Source organism: Mastomys coucha, unplaced genomic scaffold (assembly GCF_008632895.1).
Source record: "Mastomys coucha isolate ucsf_1 unplaced genomic scaffold, UCSF_Mcou_1 pScaffold8, whole genome shotgun sequence".
Classification (NCBI taxonomy): Eukaryota; Metazoa; Chordata; class Mammalia; order Rodentia; family Muridae; genus Mastomys; species Mastomys coucha.
Genome location: NW_022196914.1, coordinates 53468631 through 53488223, shown reverse-complemented (window position 1 = coordinate 53488223; position 19593 = coordinate 53468631). Strand labels below are relative to the sequence as shown.

The 19593-nt window shown below is 44.5% G+C and overlaps 1 protein-coding gene across 1 annotated transcript in view; it reads left to right on the top strand.

Moving 5' to 3' along the window:
- The window catches only part of Cmya5 (cardiomyopathy associated 5), a 103354-nt gene extending 90111 nt beyond the window's left edge, over nt 1-13243 (top strand). Inside the window, exons 10-13 of the mRNA XM_031360509.1 lie at nt 3101-3234; nt 4396-4495; nt 7332-7505; nt 12383-13243. Coding sequence (XP_031216369.1) covers nt 3101-3234; nt 4396-4495; nt 7332-7505; nt 12383-12629 — 655 coding nt within the window. The 3' untranslated portion in view covers nt 12630-13243. The remainder of the gene's footprint in view (nt 1-3100; nt 3235-4395; nt 4496-7331; nt 7506-12382) is intronic.
- Nucleotides 13244-19593: the final 6350 nt, after the last annotated feature.

The following is a 19593-nucleotide window of genomic DNA, read 5'->3' as shown; positions in this document are numbered from 1 at the left end:
CCCCCCTCTCTGGAAAGAGTAAAGAATTACAGTGTCCAAGTTAGGCAGGTCTTCCTTATTTAATGGCTTCTACTTGGTTGCTCTCTAACACAACAGAGAAGAAGAAGGAGACAGTGTCCTTCATTCAGGAAGCATCCCCATGGCCTGCTGAGGAGACAGGAAGTCTCATCAAAGTCTCTGCTTTATGGCTCAAGAACCTAATAAATAATTGTCCTGCTGCTGGAGAGATGAACTGTGAGAGTTCATGGAACATATGCTGGGTGCAGCATCCTAAGGGCCAGCTTCAGGCTATTCAGTTGTCAACTCACTGCCATGTGAGGAGCCTCACATTGCCTCATTGTGTGCTCACGAAGCCATTTCTTCCCACTGCTCTATGGTTCTTATAGGAGAAACCCCACACTCAAGGACCCAAAGTGACATCGTTTGAGCCATTTCTTATTGTCCTTTGAATCTTGTTATTGGTTGTAATCATAATCACTTTTCTTACAGGTATAGCCCCACCAATACTGTCTCTGAGACAGTATAGCACATGCTGGGACTCGAACTCAGGGTCTTCCTATCTTAGTCTTTATACTGAGATTTTAAATGTGTACCACCATGCTCAGCTAGCATCCCTTTTAATTATGGAGCAACAGTATACTGTGGTTCCGTATGCTTTCTGGTCCTTTACTGTACTTTGCATAGCCTGCGGACCTAAATTATACTTTAATCTAGAACACATTTCACATGGGTCCAGTAGGAAGGTTGACAAGGTTTTGGTTTTGAGGTAATAGATAGAATCATAAGCCGTATCTCTTCAGACTGCAACTTTAGGTTTTCATTTGGTTGAAGCTCTGGCATGGCTGACATGGAAGCTTTTGTGATAACTGGGTAAGGAGATAGGATGACGCACATTTGTACCTGAACTTTGACCTGGTGCTCTCGCCCTACACATATCTGTGTGGCTGTCTCACGTGCCAAAAGCAGGGTAGGATGCTGTGTTTTGACTTCAATATAATCATTGTTCTTTATCCAAGCGATGGCACATGGTGTGGAGTTAATGATATATGTGGCATTGTGGCATTTGCTCTCCTTGACAGACTTCAGAAACATTCTTGATATTTAACAACTGGACCATTACAATATGAGACCACTGTGTTGTGTCTGGTCTCTAGAGTTAACCCTTTCCTTCCCAACCCCCCCCCCCAGACTCCAGGGTAGCAGGGCCCACAAAAGTGATAAGTGATCAATCTACAGTTATTTAATGAGCGAGTGAAGTGTAGAACTCAGTTCATGCTGAGCGTGTGTATTAAAACAATAATTTTATTGCTGGTTGTTATCTGTGTTTATTTAAAACATTTCTTTGGCTGTCAACTTTGATAAGATAAGCAATGTATCTGCCCTAGACTAATATTCTAGATATTCCCTGGGGATTACACTTGCCACGGTAGGACGTGTATGTTCACTAATTAGCTGTAGCACAGCTAGTCATTAAGGGTCACATGGCTCAATTTCACACACACAGAAGCCCTACCCCTCTCTCAGTGTAGCTAAATATACTGCTCTCTGGAGGCCTAGCCTGGTGATAGGTCCAGAAATAACAACCAGTGTCATCCAAGGAGCATGTACTGACCTTTTCCAGCAGAAGTGCAGCACCAGCCTGCTCCCTACCCCCACCCTCCTGAGGACCACATTGTGAGTTTTACGTTTGCAGGCATGGGGCGGGGGGACAGGATTGCATTCCACATAGACACTGTTTTTGTCTTGAAGACATTCTAGGCTCTAGAAGTACTCCCGAAGTACTCCCTTAATCTTAGCACTCAGTAGGCTGCAGCCAGGAGGATTGTGAATCCGTTTGAGACCAGCCTGGGCTATGTAGTGGCACTCTTGTCTCTAAAGAAGCAGGCATGAGGATGCCACTTGGTGGTAGAGAACAGCCATGGGCCCTTGAGGGTCAACCCCCAACGCTGAGAGCAAGCTAAAGTAGTTTGTTTTCTGAGTCCACAATGCATTTTCCCTTTATCTGGTTCTCCCTGTCATTTTCCACAACAGGTATGGAGGAGAGAACTATGTAGACATCCCCTGGGGATGGGGGTGTATCGTTTTAATGTGTTTATAGCACATTCATTCATCACAACAACAAATTCCTCGTCCTGGGAAAGAGTAAGAACAAGGGTAGCATTCTTTTCCCGGAGAGTTCAGCATGTCTCTCTGCTCCAGTAGCCAGGCTAGCAGTAATTCCATCCGCAAGTAGCCCAGCTTTTAACTCTCCAAGCCACTCCCGATGCAGCCTGAAGGAGAGGGGACTATGGGCTTGTAGCCTCACTCCAGGCCAGGATATCACACAGAAAGAAGCCCACGCCCACCCAGCTCAAGGGAAGTCCAGAGAGCGCCATCTCCAAATCCTGAGAGTTCTCTGTAAATGTTTGGGCTGTTCCTGGCCAAGTGCAGACCTCGGTCTTTACCAGTGCCTGCATTTTCTCTTTCATTTAAATGGCAATTTAGGAAGAAGAGCAGTTTTGAAGGCTTTGGGGGAGGTGGCAATTAGAAGTCTCTTCTCTTGCAGAGATTAAGTTTCTTTGAAGAGCTGCAGCTTTTGTTAACTGTAGAGATGCTGGCTTGTCCAGGTATAAAGATGTAGAGCGCCCGCCATCAGGTTTCCTCAGCTTGAGTCTGTGGGTGAGATAATGGAGGTCCTTTGTGTTAGAAATTGACTTATCAACATCTTACTCCAAAACCCACACTGGCCGCAAATCAGTTAAAAAACCAATGTGTTCTCAGGCTCTCTCATTAACTACAAGGTCACTAATATCCTTTTTTTTTTCTTGAGTTTTTTCAAAATGGTGTGTCTGGTTTTGTCTTGAAGAATATTCTAGAAGACTTATCTGAACAAAAGATGATTGGAAATAGAGACAATTCAGTGAAGTAATTTTAGTGGATAGTGGTGGTTTTTTGTTTTTTGGGTTTTTTTTTTTTTTTAAGAATCTTTCTTGCTAAGTCCATTGATTAGAAAGGAAAGAAAATAAGTTACCTGTTGGTAATGAAAGACGTGGCTTCCCTACAAAAGTGAATTATTAATCACACAACATAATGCTCAGAATTATCTTCCCTTTGTATTTAGATCTTTCTCTGGAATTAAAGGACTCCAGCTCAAAGTTAACCTCCCTCCCAACGACAATTACTTCTTCTATGTGAGAGCCACCAATGCCTCTGGGACGAGCGAGCAGAGCGAAGCTGCCCTCATCTCCACCAGAGGTAACTTTCTGCTTAGTGCAGAGCCAGGATGTCTGGGCATTTCTGTTCCTCTCCTTCTGACATTCAGAGGAGACACCTAACATAACTTCAGAAGGCTCCAGCCTACTGTTGGGGAGAGGGCTTGTCATGAGCCAGCATCAAGATGTTTCTTTTATTTCTATTCTTCATAGCTTCCCAAGCTTCGCAGAGCTTAACAACCAGTCAGGGTGCTTAAAACACTTATCCCCTGGCCTCACCCCAGAGGAATGGACTTATTTGCTCTGGAGATGGGCTGGAACATGTGTGGGCTTAGAAATCTTCCCAGGTGCTTTGCGATTCATCCACAATGCACTATAATGTTCAGGTGTGGGATGTCCAAAGTGATTTTCTCATTCTGTTATCCTTTGAACTCCATGACAAGCTTCCAGTTTTGTTCTACTTATTCTAGTTTGTGCTAATTAGTGTTTGTCAAATGCATGAACAAATGAATGGATGGATGAATAATTCAAATAAGTGCTAAAACAGTTAAGTGACATTTGGGGAAAAACCCCAGAAAATATTAACAAAAAAAATCATTTAGCTTTTTTCAGTTATGAAGAATGAGAAATGGGAAGGCGACAGTTACATTGCCTTACCCTAAACCCACAGATGGCACACAGCCGAGGGGGCGGGGCACATTAGTTCACCATGCTGTTCCCTGTCTGAGATGTATGTCAGTCTGCCTGGGTTGAGGAAAAGATAGGAGGGCTGCCTATCCGTTAGGGTTTCCCCACCATCTCAGAATGCAGCCTGCACATTCCATCACTGGGCCCTCTACAGGCTAGTCTAATATTCCAATTTTAAGTCACACCCGGATCTTAGGGCATCTTGTCCAAGCAGACATTCAGATTCAGTTGGTCCAGGGTAGGGTCTGCCATTTCCAGGTGATGAGGATGCTGCAAAGAGCCCACTTTGCCTAGCGTAGAATCCGCCTCTGCCGGCGCACTTACAGCAGCAGGTGGGAGTGACCAGTCCAGGCTGCCCACAAATGCTTGCTCAAGAATGGCGTTTCAGTTGTGGATGGGGAGTATAGAGTCAGAATGTTTGACTTCAAGAGTATGAGCAAAGGCTTTGAAATGTATTGATTGACCTAGTGCTTGGCATTGGGACAGTGTTGTCACCTTCTTTTCTTAACTGTCATAGGAACTAGATTCCTCTTATTGAGAGAAACAGCTCACCCGGCTCTCCAGATCTCCTCAAATGGGACGGTGATCAGCTTCTCTGAGAGGAGACGGCTGACGGAGTAAGTAGAAGCAAGCACAGCTGGGCTGATGCTCAGCATTAGAGGATCAGTTTCCCCAGGGCCTTATCAGCTGAGTACATCCTTGGTTTAATGAGCTTGCTCAGTTATGGGATGCATATAAATATGTGTACAGCAGGCACAGTTCACTGTGAGGTCTGGAGTGGCACACACAACCCACAACTTGGAGCCAGTGTCAATATTTTTATCGGGATCATAAGCGCAGATGGTTTGGGTTGAAACACCCACTGCTTTAAGATATTATCTCTGGCTTAGTGAAAAACAGAATGCAGAAATGATTCCGTTGTTTCAGTGGCAACCCAGGTATCAACCGCTTGGAGAGGAGTAGGATGGTTTATTGAGTTCTTACTCCTGGTCTCAGAAGCTTGCCCTTCAGAAGCTCCCACAAAAGGAGCAACATCAAAGACAACAGGAACCAAAAGCTTGGGGTGGGTGGGTCCCTGCCTGGCAATTTGCCTTCTGTCTTCCACTCGATCGATCGTGATCGATCGTGCTCTCTGTCTCTTGGTCTCTGTCTCGGTCTTTCTCTGTTTATCTCTCTCTGTTCCCCGACCTCCTTTTCTCTCAGCTATTTTGAGGGTTTTCATGGCCAAATGGGAGAAAGTATGGGCAAAGCTTTTGAAGCACAGGTGCAGGCTGTCAGCAGGTGCAGTCATGACACATGCACTCCAGTCTCTGGGAACTTACAGGCACTCTGGTCCAATCTTGATGCTCAACTGCCCACTGCCACATTTAGGTGTTACTTGTTTCTGAAAATGGCTAACTCTTTTGGGGACCCTGGAACCTCTGATCTGTATCAATGAAGCTGTTTACCCACAACTTAATAATGAATAATTGCTGAGCTCCAGCCCTGTCTTATGTCACTTTGAATTTCCAGAATATAGCATGGGGATTGAAATACTGTAGATGCTAAAAATGCACCCACTCATGGATTGCAAAAATAAGTTTAAAAAAACATTGAAGAATAGACGGGGTGGGGCTGGAGAGATGCTCAGTGGTTAAGAGAACCCACTGCTCTTGTAGAAGACCTGAGTTAGGTTTCCAGCACCCATACTGGGCAGCTCACAACTGTCTGCGACTCTAGCTGCTAGGGAATTGATGCGCCCTTCTGGCCTCTGTAGGCACCTGCACTTGTGTTCAATCAGACACATAATCAGACACATACATGTAATTTAAAAATAAATCTTAAAAAAAGAAAGAAAGAAATGAGCATGGGGTCCCCAATGGAGGAGTTAGAAAAAGGACTGAAGGAGCTGAAGGGGTTTGCAACCCTATAGGAAGAACAACAATATCAACCAACCAGACCCCCCCAGAGCTTCGAGGGACTAAACTACCAACCAAAGAGTACACATGGAGGGACCCATGGCTCCAGCTGCATGTGTAGCAGATGATGGCCTTATCCGGCATCAATGGGAGGGGAGCCCCTTGGTCTTGTGGAGGCTCTATGACCCAGTGTAGGGGAATGCTAAAGCATTGAGACAGGAGTGGGTGGGTGATTGGGGGAGCACCCTCATAGAGGCAGGGAAGAAGGGGAAACTGGGAAGAGCGATAACATTTGAAATGTCAATAAATAAAATAACTAATAAAAAATGAAAAAATCTTAAAAAAGAAATAAATGGGATTTCTAAAAAAAAAAGAATAATAAAAAAGTAGACTGGAGTTGCAAGAGTTCATAGATGCTATCTGATGGAAACTGGGATGTATTTTATAGAACTTTGTTTGTTTATTATTAGTATGGAAATTAGCTCATAAATATCAGGAAGCCTGGCTTTGTTCCAGGGAGTGAAGGCTTTTCAGTTGGAACCTCTCTGACATGCAGTTATTGGGTAAAGACACAGAGCAAGTGAAATACATTTCCTTGCATTAACCATTTTTGATCTATTCAAGGGTAGAGTGTGCTGACTGAATATTAACGCTATGGAGTTAAAAAGTCCTCCTTGCCAGCTCAGCCATTTTCCAGCAAAACTAAGCAACCCATGCAAACAAGGTCAACTGTCCGAGATTAAAAGTAGGCAGGCTCATTTCACTGTGCTCCTTATCAAAATAGCTACAGCCAGGCAGGAAGAGGCCTTGAACTCACCTTCCAGAGGCTTCTCCAGCGTGAAGACTGTGGAGCACCTCCCCCAGAGCCGCAGGTCAAGATGTCATTCCATACTGCCATTCTGAGATGACCTTGCCAGCTGTCGTGACATTGAAAAGCTGTGTCCCATGGGGGCCTCTGTCACAAGTAAAGTCGGCACATACTGGAACTCAGTTCTAGGTTTCCAAGTCTGAACACTTGATTGTGCACACTTGTAATCCCAGCGTTCAGGTGGCTGAGGCAGGTGGATTACATGGTTTGAGATGAACCCCAGCTACATGGTGAGCCCATGAGCCAAAACTACAAACTGAAAAGTTTTGGAGACTCCATTTTTATTTTTGCAGTTTTTGAAAGAAGAAAGCTTTGTAAGCCGTGTTCTCCCATCTGCCTCTTACATTCTTTCTGTCTCTCTGAGAGCAAAGGTTACACTGTATTTCTTTTCCTTCCTTCCTGTCCTTATGCCACTCATTTCCTGGTTCTCAGACCCCTTAAGAGACACACTACATCCTATGCACATGCTGTAAGGCAGTGGGCATGTGTCAAATGGATGCTGGAGGTCGGTGAATGCTGGAGCAATCTGGCCAGGGGTAGGAGCATAAAGAACAGATGGTGCCTTTGACCAACGGGCAGCAGTTTATGAAGATCGACCCCTGCCTAAAGGGCGTATAAGGCTGATGTTTGTGAGGCCAAGGCTGGTGATTCCTGTGCTAAGCTTCATCTGGTCAACTCTGCTTGCAGGATCCCCTCCGTGCTGGGTGAGGAGCTGCCTGCCTGTGGCCAGCATTACTGGGAAACCACAGTCACGGACAGTCCGGCCTATCGACTTGGCATCTGTTCCAGCTCAGCTGTGAGGGCTGGTGCCCTGGGACAAGGGGAGACCTCGTGGTACATGCATTGCTCTGAGCCACAGAGGTAAGCCAGAGCCCTGCCTCTCCTAACTCAATCCGAAGATCAGTTACCGTGTCTAGGCAGGGACCTCCGAGGGACCCAAGGCACAGCTTCCCATATCCTTGCCCAAGTTCCAAACTAAGCAAGACAGCAGCCATAAAGGGTAGGTGGTTAGGGCATCACCCCGATTACCACATAAACTAGATAAGGGGATGTCGTATATTCAACCTCACTATCACACAGACTTAGTCACCCAGAGCCATGGCTTGTACTCTAGAGAGGCAGAGAAAGGTGTATGTCCTCTCATCAACCTCAACAAAGAGACAGGGAGAGGAAGAATCAAGTGGGCCCTTTTCCCCTTCTCAACACATCCCAGGAGAGAAATACCACAGGGGGGTTCAGAGGGCTCCCTCTACAGAGAAGGAATTGCAGGAGTGTGAGAGCGAGGTGGCTCCCCAGCTCTCTGACCAGCATCTGCTTATAAGAAAAGCTGACAAACTGTAGCATGTAAGCCAAACCTGACCCCATGCTTGGGCTTTTTTGTAAAGTTTTATTAGAAAACAGACACGGTCATTTATTTATGTATTATCTATGGCTACTTTTGCACTAACAATGGCAGATTGGGCAGAGACTGAATAGTTGTCACATGTCAAGGTATTTTGTCTCTTTTTAGATAAGTTTGCCACACCATGGTCTCCATTATTCATATTGTTTGGTGGGTGAATATTCAGAGCCAGTGCTCAGGCGAACATGCTGTGATTTCAGCATGCTTACAGCACGGGCTGATTTTTGTCCTGGCTTTATCTTTGGTTCTGCCCCCTGTTGGTTCCTCTCTGTGAGTTGGTTAGCCCTTGGAACAATTCTTTATGCAATTGTAATCCAGGGTTGTGGCCTAGCCTGCTACCTTTTGGGGTTGTAGGATGATGTAAAATCAGAGACAAGGAAGAGCTTTGGCATTGTAATATGTCTCCCAAGGGGCAGACATTATTCACATGCACGGCTTTAAAAGGGAAGCCATTCATCAATGGGAGGAGAGGCTCTTGGCCCTGTGAAGGTTCTATGCCCAAGTGTAGGGGAATGCCAGGGGCAGTAAGCAGAAGGGGGTGGAGGGAGAGAATAGGGGTTTGTTTTAGTTTTTGGTTTTTTTCTTTTCTTTTTTTTCTTTCTTTTTTTTTCTTTCTTTTTTTGTTTTTAGAAGGGAACCTGGGGAAGGAGATATTGTAAATAAAGAAAACATCTAATAAAAAAAAGGAAAAAAATTTCATATCCAATACAGTGCATTTTAGAATATGCAAAAAATAAAAAAAATTAAAAAATAAAAAATAAAAGGGAAGCCACCCTTCAGTGCTCCCGAGAGTCTCAGCAGAGGCCCCAGACGGGGGTTCTTATGTCGGTCTTCAGCTGCACGGTGTTCCCCACATTCCATTTGACAGTTTGGTTCTCTGAGATGGTTCATGAGGATGCCATCTCCAAGTGCAGTTTAAACTCGAATTTCATCAAGTTAGAGCAATTATGATTAATTGATATTCAGTGCTGAGTTATGCTTAAGAACTCAGCCCTGCCCAGGGTTTAAAATCATTTAAACCTAGAGTTTATAGTTGGCAAACTATGGGAGCCCAACATCGGTATTACTTTCATTTTAAAAATTCTTTACAGGCTAGGCAGATGGTTCATTGGGTGAGCGGGCTTGCTATGCAAGCCTGGCCAACCTGAATTCTATCTCTGGAATCCACTGTAAAAGGAGAGAACCAATTGTCAAAGTTCTGCTCTGCCCTCCAGTGTGAACACTGGCACACATGCCCAGGAACCATGAATTCCTAACACTTACTTTGTAGAAAACAGAATTGTGACAAGTCCTCCCTACAGCATTGGTCATTGGTTCTTTCAAGCCCAGTGTGAGCTTCTGGGAGATAAATATACACAGCACAGCTGGGTGGTCCCAGCGTAGAGGCCAGCCCCAGGTGCCTTTATTTCACACTCTGATGGTGCCACATGAGGCACCCGTGGCCTTTAGGATTCTGCCTGCCTGTGGTTCTCAGTTTTCTAGTTCAGTGACTTTAAATCAGCTTTACGACTTTTGATTGAACCTAAGCATGAAGATTGTCTTGGGAGACACCCAGGGGTTCCCATTCTTGGTCCTTCCTAACTTTGCTGCACTGGTTCAAGGCCACTCACATCCTTTTCCAGTCAGGTTGTCTGTGTCTAAGCTGCCCCTCCTGCCACACCTAGCTAGTGCTTTTAACATTATTTTATCACATGCCCTTCTTTCTCCTAAAGCAATCCTCAAATAGAGGATTCAGAAGTGGATTCACTCAGGGTGGAGGGGCAGTCACAGGACCCAGAGAAGAATGGGAACCAGAAAGTAGTGACCAGGCTAGGAGCGGAGGAGCCCAGAGAGAAGTTGTCTTCAGTTTTTTGTTTGTTTGTTTGTTTTTGGTTTTGGTTTTTTTTTTTTTTTAAATGAATCCAGCTCCACCTGAATCAGCTTGAGTTCAGGGTGATGGGAGCCCCAGGGAGGGCAGTTTAAGGGTCATAGCCAAAGTCGGGCTTCTGGATGGTTTTTGTTTGAATAGAGGGAAGCAGTTCCAAATAGGAATAGCCAAAAACTGGTCATGGGGTTGGGGTGGGGTCATGCCCAAGCAAAACTAAAGAAAACCAACTCCAGCAGAGGAATGCTTTGTTTCAGCTCATGACTTCTTCCCCTGGTTTCTTGCCTGTGTGACCATTAGTCCAGGGTGGTGACAAGGCACAGCAGAGGCAGACAGTTTGCCTCATCAAGGCTGGTGAGCAAAAGGAAAGAGGGAGGAACCCTGCTGTCACTACCCACTTCAGAGGGATTCTTCCTTAGTGGCCTAACTTGCTCCCATGAAGCTCTACTTCCTAAGGAATCCACCATCTCCCGTTGCACAGGCTGGGGACCACGGCCATAGCATGTGGGCCTGAGGGGGTGTGGCCTGCAATGACCTTGTGAATTGCACTTAAGAGTTCCATGAGGAGTGGGGTGCTAGGAAGGAAACGGCAGAAGCAGGGATGTATTCCAGGCCCCGTGGGATTAATGGAGTCAAGATTTTAAGGGACGTCTTCCCCTCTTGTCTCCACAATGGGGACTGCCTTGGGACCGACTTGTGATTGGCCTTTGGAGGATAGGGACTTTTCAAGGTGAAGGGCATCAGCTCATTGGGTCATTCCAAACCCTGTAGACTAGTGGTATTCAGCCTGTGGATCATGGCCCCTTTGGGGAGTCAAACAACCCTTTCATAGGGGTCACCATCACAAACACAGAAATTTACAATAAAATTCGTAACAGCAGTAAAATTATAGTTATGAAGTTGCAATGAAAATAATTTTATGATTCAGGGGGAGGTGTCACCACAACATGAGGAACTGTATTAAAGGGTCATGGCTTAGGAAATTTGAGAACTCCTGCTCTAGACCTTTGCTGTACAATAGTATCTTCTACAATAATAGAAAAAATGGTGTCTACAGCTTTTCTTGAGCTGTGGCTGGTAAGGCTGAAAGTCTGAATTTTATATGTTGTTAAATGTTTGTTTTAATTTGAGTAGCTGTATGTAGTTAGTGGCTACTGTGCATATTTGGGACTCTATTCAGAGAAGAATCACTCAGAATCCCAAGTCTTAACCCCTGGAACTGCTGGGCCTGGGTTTCTTCTACCTTGAATACATTGCTCTGCTCCATGGTCAGTGCTCCATGTCCTCTCCATCCTGATCTATGGTCAGTGCTCCATGTTCTCTCTATTCTGATCTATGGTCAGTGCTCCATGTTCTCTCCATCCTGACCTATGGTCAGTGCTCCATGTTCTCTCTATTCTGATCTATGGTCAGTGCTCCATGTCCTCTCCATCCTGATCTATGGTCAGTGCTCCATGTCCTCTCCATTCCGACCTATGGTCAGTGCTCCATGTCCTCTCCAGCCTGATCTATGGTCAGTGCTCCATGTCCTCTCTATTCTGATCTATGGTCAGTGCTCCATGTCCTCTCCATTCCGACCTATGGTCAGTGCTCCATGTTCTCTCCATCCTGATCTATGGTCGGTGCTCCATGTCCTCTCCAGCCCACCAAGCAGACAGGGATTACTCTCTCCCACATCCATGCCTATTCTGTTCCTGTTGCTCTCTGTTGAGCTGTCTCCTTCCCCTTCCCACCCACTCCTGTCCTGCCCATTCCTGAATGCCTAGTGTGAGCTTGTCTGCCCCCACAGACCCAGAGGCCCCAGATAGGACTGAGGTACACAGACATGCCTATGCATCACGTGTGAATGTATTTGTATTGGACAGAGACACTGAAGGCAACCCAGTCCAGCTGTAAGGCTGCTGAAAACTTAGAGATAAAATGGAAAAATTGGTCTGGGCAAGGGAGGGCTTATTCAAAGCTTGAAGTTAGCAAAAACTAATGGCATTGTTCTCAAACTTCATACAGGCCCTTACGTAAGTTACCTATAAATCTTTAAAACTGTAAAATTAATACGTTGTATGGAAGGCAAGCTCACAGTACTGTTTAAACACATGGCAGCCTCAAAGGAGTTTTATTCAAAAGAATGACACACCATGAATGCCGCAGTTAAAACATGTGGGCAGCCAGGAAAGAATTAAAATGTGGAGAAAAATCACAAGGGAGGCACATGCTGGTTATTCTGGGACTGCCCCCTGAGGTGGAAGGAGCAGCACTATTAAAGCTCACCTCTGCGGGGATGGTCCACACACTTTAGCATCTAGAAGGACTCCAGCAAAAGTACTCAGGACAGCATTGGTACAACTCACTTACTGTGAACTGAACTGACAAAGTGAGACCTTGATTCTTTCCTACTGATTATTTTTTTCTTCTGAAATCCTAAGGATTTCCAAAGATTTTAAAAACTGAATTTTCCATTCTGTTTCATTTCAGGTACACATTTTTCTACAGTGGCATTGTGAGCGAGGTACATGCCACCGAGCGTCCAGCCAGAGTGGGCATTCTGCTGGACTACACCAACCAGAGACTTCTATTTATAAACGCCGAGAGTGGACAGCTGCTCTTCATCGTGAGGCATAGGTTCAGTGAGGGCATGCATCCTGCCTTTGCCCTGGAGAAGCCTGGGAAGTGTACTCTGCATTTGGGCTTAGAGCCCCCCGATTCTGCCAGGCACAAGTGATCCTGGGCATTCAGAGTTTATAAGAATAGGAGTAAGAGTTGGGGTACAGAGCTGCCATTCTGTCTCTCAGGCAGTGTGCATTATTCAGATAGTCTCCCATACACCTGCACTGATGATAGCTCTGGGTGCTGCAGTCAGCAAGGGAGGAAAGCCAGGGACCCCGTCCCTCCTGGAGCAGGGTGTGAGTGAGTGGAGGGGTGGAGGCACAGCCTCCACCCTTGTTTCACAAGTGGAGTCATTTCCTAAATTCAGAGGATTTACACTTGACCTGGGAACCAAACCCAGAGAAAAGGGGTTCTGTCTGCTCTATCGTCAAACAAATTCCCCAGTAGCCAGGTCAGAGGGGAGGGAAGGTTGTGTCTCTGGCACATCTCCTCTTACAAAGGGACATCGACTTCTTCCACAAGAAAACGCCACCTTACTTCACTAGAGGATAATGAACCTTAGTCATTAGAGAAAGTGTTTTAGCTCATCTAAATTTACAATGAACTCTTTTACTATCACGTATGCTGTAGAATGTAAGCCTCACTCCTCTGAAAATTTAAATGTAGAAAAGTACTAGATATCAGAGATTTCCATTTTGTTAAATAAATGGCTAGCATCTTATAAAATAAGGCCTATTGTGTGAACTTATTGCACATAACTTAATCAGCCTGTCATCTCCAGCCCAGAACACAGTGGAGAGAAAAATGCCTGTCACATTCCAGGAGGCAGTGCAGACTATTGACTCTCACTAGATGGTTTCACACGTCCATACGCCCGTATAGCTGTCCATGAAGTTAAACATTGGGAGCTGGGCATCTCTTTTTATGAAAAATATGCTTATTTATTTTTTAGGTATTGTACTAAAAGTTCTCAAAATCTTCCTAAAGTATGTATGCAAATTTGATGACTCTAGAAGGCATGCTGATTGGTCTTTTTTGAGTGATGAGAGCATCTTAATCATATTTAAGATTTTCTGTTAGTATTCTCTCCTTCCTTCCTTCCTCCCTCTCTTCCTCACTCCCTCCCTTCCTTTTTTTTAAAAAAATAGGATCTCATTATGTAGTCCTGGCTAGCATGGAATTCATTATGGGGACCAGGCTAGCCTCATACACAGCGATCACCTGCCTTTGCCTTCTTAGCACCAGGATTAGAAGCTTCCATGCCTGGCGGTTCAGTTATTTTCTTGACTTGAGGAATAACATGTTACTTTTTGGGTTATATTTTAAAGTATTTTTTTTTTTAATAGCTAGAAAATCTGATCTGGATCTGCACTGGGCCTACAGAGCCCCTTGAAAGACCTCATCACCTCTCTTTCAAATTACGGCAGCTTTTGAGGAGTACCCTGTTCCCTGTGGTAAATAAAATACTAAAATACACACACACATACACACACTTACATACCCATACACCATATATATATATGTATATATATATATATATATATATATGTGTGTGTGTGTGTATATATGTATGTATATACACACATATACACACACACATAAGTCATACTGGCTGGCAGGCCAAGACACTATGCTCTAAAATGACCAGTGGTTGCAAGTCTATAGAATGTCACTTGTTTTCAGATGCCAGGATCTCTGGTATTGCCCAAGGATCAGTAACTCTGTAGTGATGCATACGTTCAATTGAAAGTGGCTAAACTCTTGCCAGAAGTGTATGGTCCTGTAGTCCAGCTGCCAGAGTGTTTCTGTTTTAATGCGTTTGATAAAAGGCTTCTATGGTCAACTGAATGGATAACATCCTCTGTTGTTGACCCCTTGTGATTCAGGAAGCTCCTGTCTCCCATTCTTTACAGGATCCATACCTTCTATCCAAATTTGGATATAACGCTGACCATAGGATGTTTTGCCTCCTAGCCCAGATTTCAGGATCCTGATTGCATTTTCCTCTGACCCTTCCTCTGCTTCTGGATTTCTCCCTCTTCTCCTCTGGCATTTCATCAGTACTCCATTTTTCGTGGGCATATTTAGTCAGTATTGTTCCCAAACATGAGCATGATGCCTTTGAGAGTCTTACAGGACACTAATCCAAGGCTGTAGTTGACATACTTTAGGTTAAGACTTGGGGCTATATCTGATCATTGTGGCTCACGCCTTTAATCCCACCACTTGAGAGGCAGAGGCAGGTGGATCTCTGAGAGTTTAAGGCCAGAGTGGTCTACAGAGTGAGTTCTAGGACAGCCAAAGAGATCCTATATCAAAGGGAGGGGGCATTTTCAAAAAACACAAAACACCCAGCTGAAGCATCACCTTTGTTCAAAGTCCCTTCTCATCTTGTCTTCAACTGGGCTTTCCTGCTGAAGAAAACAGACTAGCCCCTCTCCAGGTAACTTTGTTTCTTTACACTTCTAGCTTCTGTTCACTTGAGTTTCCTTTTTTAGGTTAGACAGTGGAACTAGAAAACATCAAAACGTGAAAACCTCTCACTAGAATAGACATCTTTTATAACAGTCTGAGAGCAAAAAATGCCTTCTTTATCTCCGTCTCTTTTATCTTGTACAAGTCCTGGGCCCCTCAGAACTCAAAGCTGCATTAAAGCAATTCTCAGACTCCAGGACATTCTTCTCCCAAGGATAGATTTGGCCATTACCTCTTAAAACGGTTTAGAATCCCCTTCATACCCCTCCTTTAGTGGATTTCACAGGACCACTGATTGACTCAAGAAATATCTTCCTGGCCAAGTGGACCTCCTAGGTTGTGTTGAGCCACCCCAATACCATGAAGGACTTCACTCCTTGGAAAACTTCAGAAAGAAGTGACAGGCTTCATGGCTCTGCAGGGCTTCAGGGCTTGCCATAACTGGGGCAATGAGGACATAAGGGCATGGAGAAAGGACAGACACACTGACACACAAATGCTGATGTCTGGAGGGCTGTGCTTGCTTTGGTAGAGGGCACCAACTGTAACAGCAGCCTGGAACCTTAGCCTGCTTAGTTAATACATTAGAACTGAGGATGTGGGTTTATTGTATATGGTTGAATGAGGATGCAGGCTTAGCCAATTTGTCTCTGTAGAGGAGCAGTCACCGTGGAGACCGCTAGTTTCTGCACTCACTGCCAACATTGGTACTTGGAGCAGAGGAAGGTTCTGCATTCCTCTGAGCCTCCAAGCCTCACCCAGTTTTGCCACTCCCACGATCTCAAGCATTGGGGTCCTTGACATGGTCGTGCCCACACCAATAATCCACATTCACTTAGGACTTCATCTGCTTTGAACATGGTCACTCAGAGCTTCCTCTGTGCCCTGCAACAGCCTTCCAGAGCCAATATGTTATTTAAATAGTTAAAAACTTCAGGAGAAGTAGGTGAAATAACTCCAAAGGTGGCCAGGGGAGGAACAGTAAAGGAAAGTCACAGTTATTTCATTCACTGAATCTATTGGTGCTTATTGTGGGGGAGGGGATGGGAGTCGTTATATCAGAGATACAGCTTTTTATGTGTGTCTGTGCTGTGTTTCTGAACATTAAACAGGAGTTTCCTGAAGGCCCCTGGGCTAGCCCTTGCCAGGTCTCAGCTCCTGCAGAGAAAGGTCCAGAAAGGCCTCATGTAAGAGGAGAGATGAAAAGGCAGGCATTGTCTCTCTCTCAGCTCTGACCAGGAACCCTGTGGCCCTGTTCACTTCTTGCTTCAAAAGGTGCAGCCCCTGCTGCCTGGCTGCTTTAGAACTCCCAGGGAAGCCGGCCCATTGTATCTGGGCTGACTTTGTGCTGAACAGCCTGTTCTCCCTCCTGACAAAGCAGTAACACCAAGGATGGGCAAATTCAGGCACAAAGGTTCCCATCATTTCAACTGCACTGTTTTGCAGTTCCAGGGAAGGTGAAAGAAAGAAGTTACCGAGGTGTCACTGAGGGAGGTGGCTGGTCAAATAGGATGTATGCAAGTGAGGGTGTGTACATTTCTCATTGTAAATATGCCTGATTGTTTATTGTGTGTACATATACAAAAGTGTATGTGCTCGTGGGGTTGGGAGAATACAGGTTCAGAACTATCACAATAGTGCAGGGTTGGTTTTCCCACTGATGATCCAGAAGCTGGATTTGTTAGTGTTTCCCAAAAAGTCACCATCCTTGGGTCTCATCCACATTAGCCAACCCATGGAAACTTAGTAATTCAGAATGGCAATTGTGTGACGTTTAAAATTGAATGTCCAAGGTGACTGGAGAACATATACCTGCTGCCTGTAAAATTCTCTCTGTAGGCTCCCAGGCTCTATTGCCTGCTGTCTCCCAACCTGGTTTTGTGCTGGACTCTAGACTGCCTCAAGCTGCTTTCTAATCAACTCCCACACACCCCAGAGAACTGGCTTATGCTCACACAGAAGCCCCAGGCCTGTTGAAGGTTGTTTGGTGGTCAAGGCAAGTTAAGTGGATGACCTTCATGGTAAGCATTCCCGAGTCAAGTGGCCAAGGCGGTGATACGTTGATCCTGGTTGGTGGCCAAGCACATGATCCTGGTTGGTGGCCAAGGCGCAGATACGTTTGGATTTACTTGTCTCTGAGCTTCTTCCTGTACTGGTGCTAGGATCCCCTGAAAACCACATGGTTTGAAGACATTTCTATGTTTTCTGCCCAAGTTCTCACATTCTCAGTGATCTGTTTCTTAAAAGTGTCCTTAAATAGAGACTCTGGTCTGTGAGTGTAACTTGGTGGTTAAGTACTCCCATGCAAGAACCCCCAGGTTTAGCAACCCTTTCTTCTTCACTCAGCAAATGCTTGGTGAGTTTTGGACCCCTGCCTCTGGCTTTTGATATGAACAACCTCACGTCTGTATCTGTGACTATTGAAGAAGGTGGAACAGAGTCTATGATGTGCCAATCTTCCTAGCTCATTAGTCAGAAGGATGTCATCCCTGCACAATGCCATGTCCCATCTCCCTGTCTCTCACTCATATTGACCACAGGTTGGCTGTAATTGATGTGAGACCAGCTCATAGCTCAGCTCCTGCAGTCTTAGAGATCTTGTGGCTCTGCTTCAGAGCTCTGTGACTTTGAATAAACTTTAGCCCCTCGTATAGACCTCACTGTGAAAACACAGGATTAGTCATAGGTATCATGTCATAAAGTTGTTCATGCATGCATAAAACAACCACTTACCAAGTGTAAGGAGCCAGGTACTGTGTGGTAGGTACCTAGGGGCACAGGAGTGATCAGATAGACAGATATTCTTATTTCTAGTAGTCTAGTCCATGTTTCACAGAGGAGGAATGGACAACGTCGTGGTTAAAGTAAGAAATGGTCCCTGTGGACTCAGGTATTTAAACACATGATCCTGGCTGGTGGCACTGTTTGGGGAGGGGGTGATCCTTGCTGAAGGAAGTACATCACTGGGGATGAACGGTATTCATAGCCTCACTCCACTCTCAGCTCATTCTCTCTGGTTCCTGTTTGCAGTTGGGGATATGATCTCTCAGCCTCCTAATTGGCCATCTGGCACTATGCCTCTCCTACCATTATAGACTCTAAGCTCAAATAAAATATAAATCACATTGGTCATGGTGTTTTATCACAGCAACAGAAAAGTAACTACTACAGAGAGTGAAGGAGAGAAATAGTGACCTGTTTAATATCAGAAAGTGATATATGCTATAAAAATTATGTGCTATAAAAATGAAGGATAGAGGGTTGTTATGGCAAACAATGGAAAATGTATATACACTATACATACATACATACATATATATATATATATATATATATATATATATATATGCATGCACCTCTTAGATCGTCCAGAATGAAAAAAAAATACAGTTGTTCTCAATCCAACTACAATTACAAAGCATGGTGGTAGATCCATCAGAATATCACAATGTCTTTATACTTTAGCATGTAATTATTAATCATGCTATCAATGATCATTGTATTCCCAATAGAAAGGTAGTATTCTCCTTATTGTAGAAATCTAGAAAAATATTTTGAACAAGAGATAAGTTATCCTTAATTTCATCATTCAGAGATATAACCAAGTACTATACTATCCTGGCAAGTAATATCCTGGGTTTTTCTCTTCTTTTGGACACATTTTTTTTAAATGCAAATAAATTCATGTAATTAATTGTCACTTTTCTCTCTTTCATGTGTAGTAGAAAACATTTAAAAGTATTTAAATCCCAGCCAGGGGTTTCTACCCTGTCTTAGGAATTTATGTTACAGGATAAAAGAAAGACACACTCACAGCCTTTCTATTTTTCAAAAGCCTTAATCAACACAAGAGCTGGTCAGCTGCCTACCTACCCTCCATGCTCTTAGGATCTATTTTCCTATCGAACCCTGAGTTATTACTTACTATGCTTCATCTAGGTTGCTCTTAGCTCTAATTGGGCAACATCACGGCCACACTCTCTTGACTCTTAATCCAAGGCTGCTGCTTCTTCTCCTCCTGCATGTTTTTCTCCTCCTTTTCTGGAGGCCAAACCCCACCTATGTCTCTTCTGCTCTACTATTGGTCATCAGCATCTTTATTCACCAACTGGAATTGACTTGGAGGCAGGGTCACAGGGGCTACTCCAGATCATGGGAGCCTGCACTTAGCATAGCAATACAAGCATCATCAGGCCAACCCACTATAGTCATGAGCCTCTCACAGCAGCCATAGGGTAACATGTCTGTTTCACTGTTTGCATGCTGTCCACTGAGAAGATTCCATCTCAAACTACTCAACTAGTTCTCCATGCTACACACCGTTTCCATCCCAAGTTTCATTTCTAGTTAAAGGCACCTCCTATCGCATTGTTTGGCCTGGGTATGGACTGGATTTGTCATGTGAAAATATATATTGTTCCTATATTTGCATGAATTTTAATTGCTTTTTACAAACACATCTTGGGAGGAAGGAGTAAAATGTGTTCATTGGAAGTTCCAAGACAACTTTTATCTGTAGGCTATTCAGCGTGATTGAATTCAACTTTCAATTTAAAGGAAATAGTTTGCATCTATCATGTCAGTATATCATATTGATTCTCATT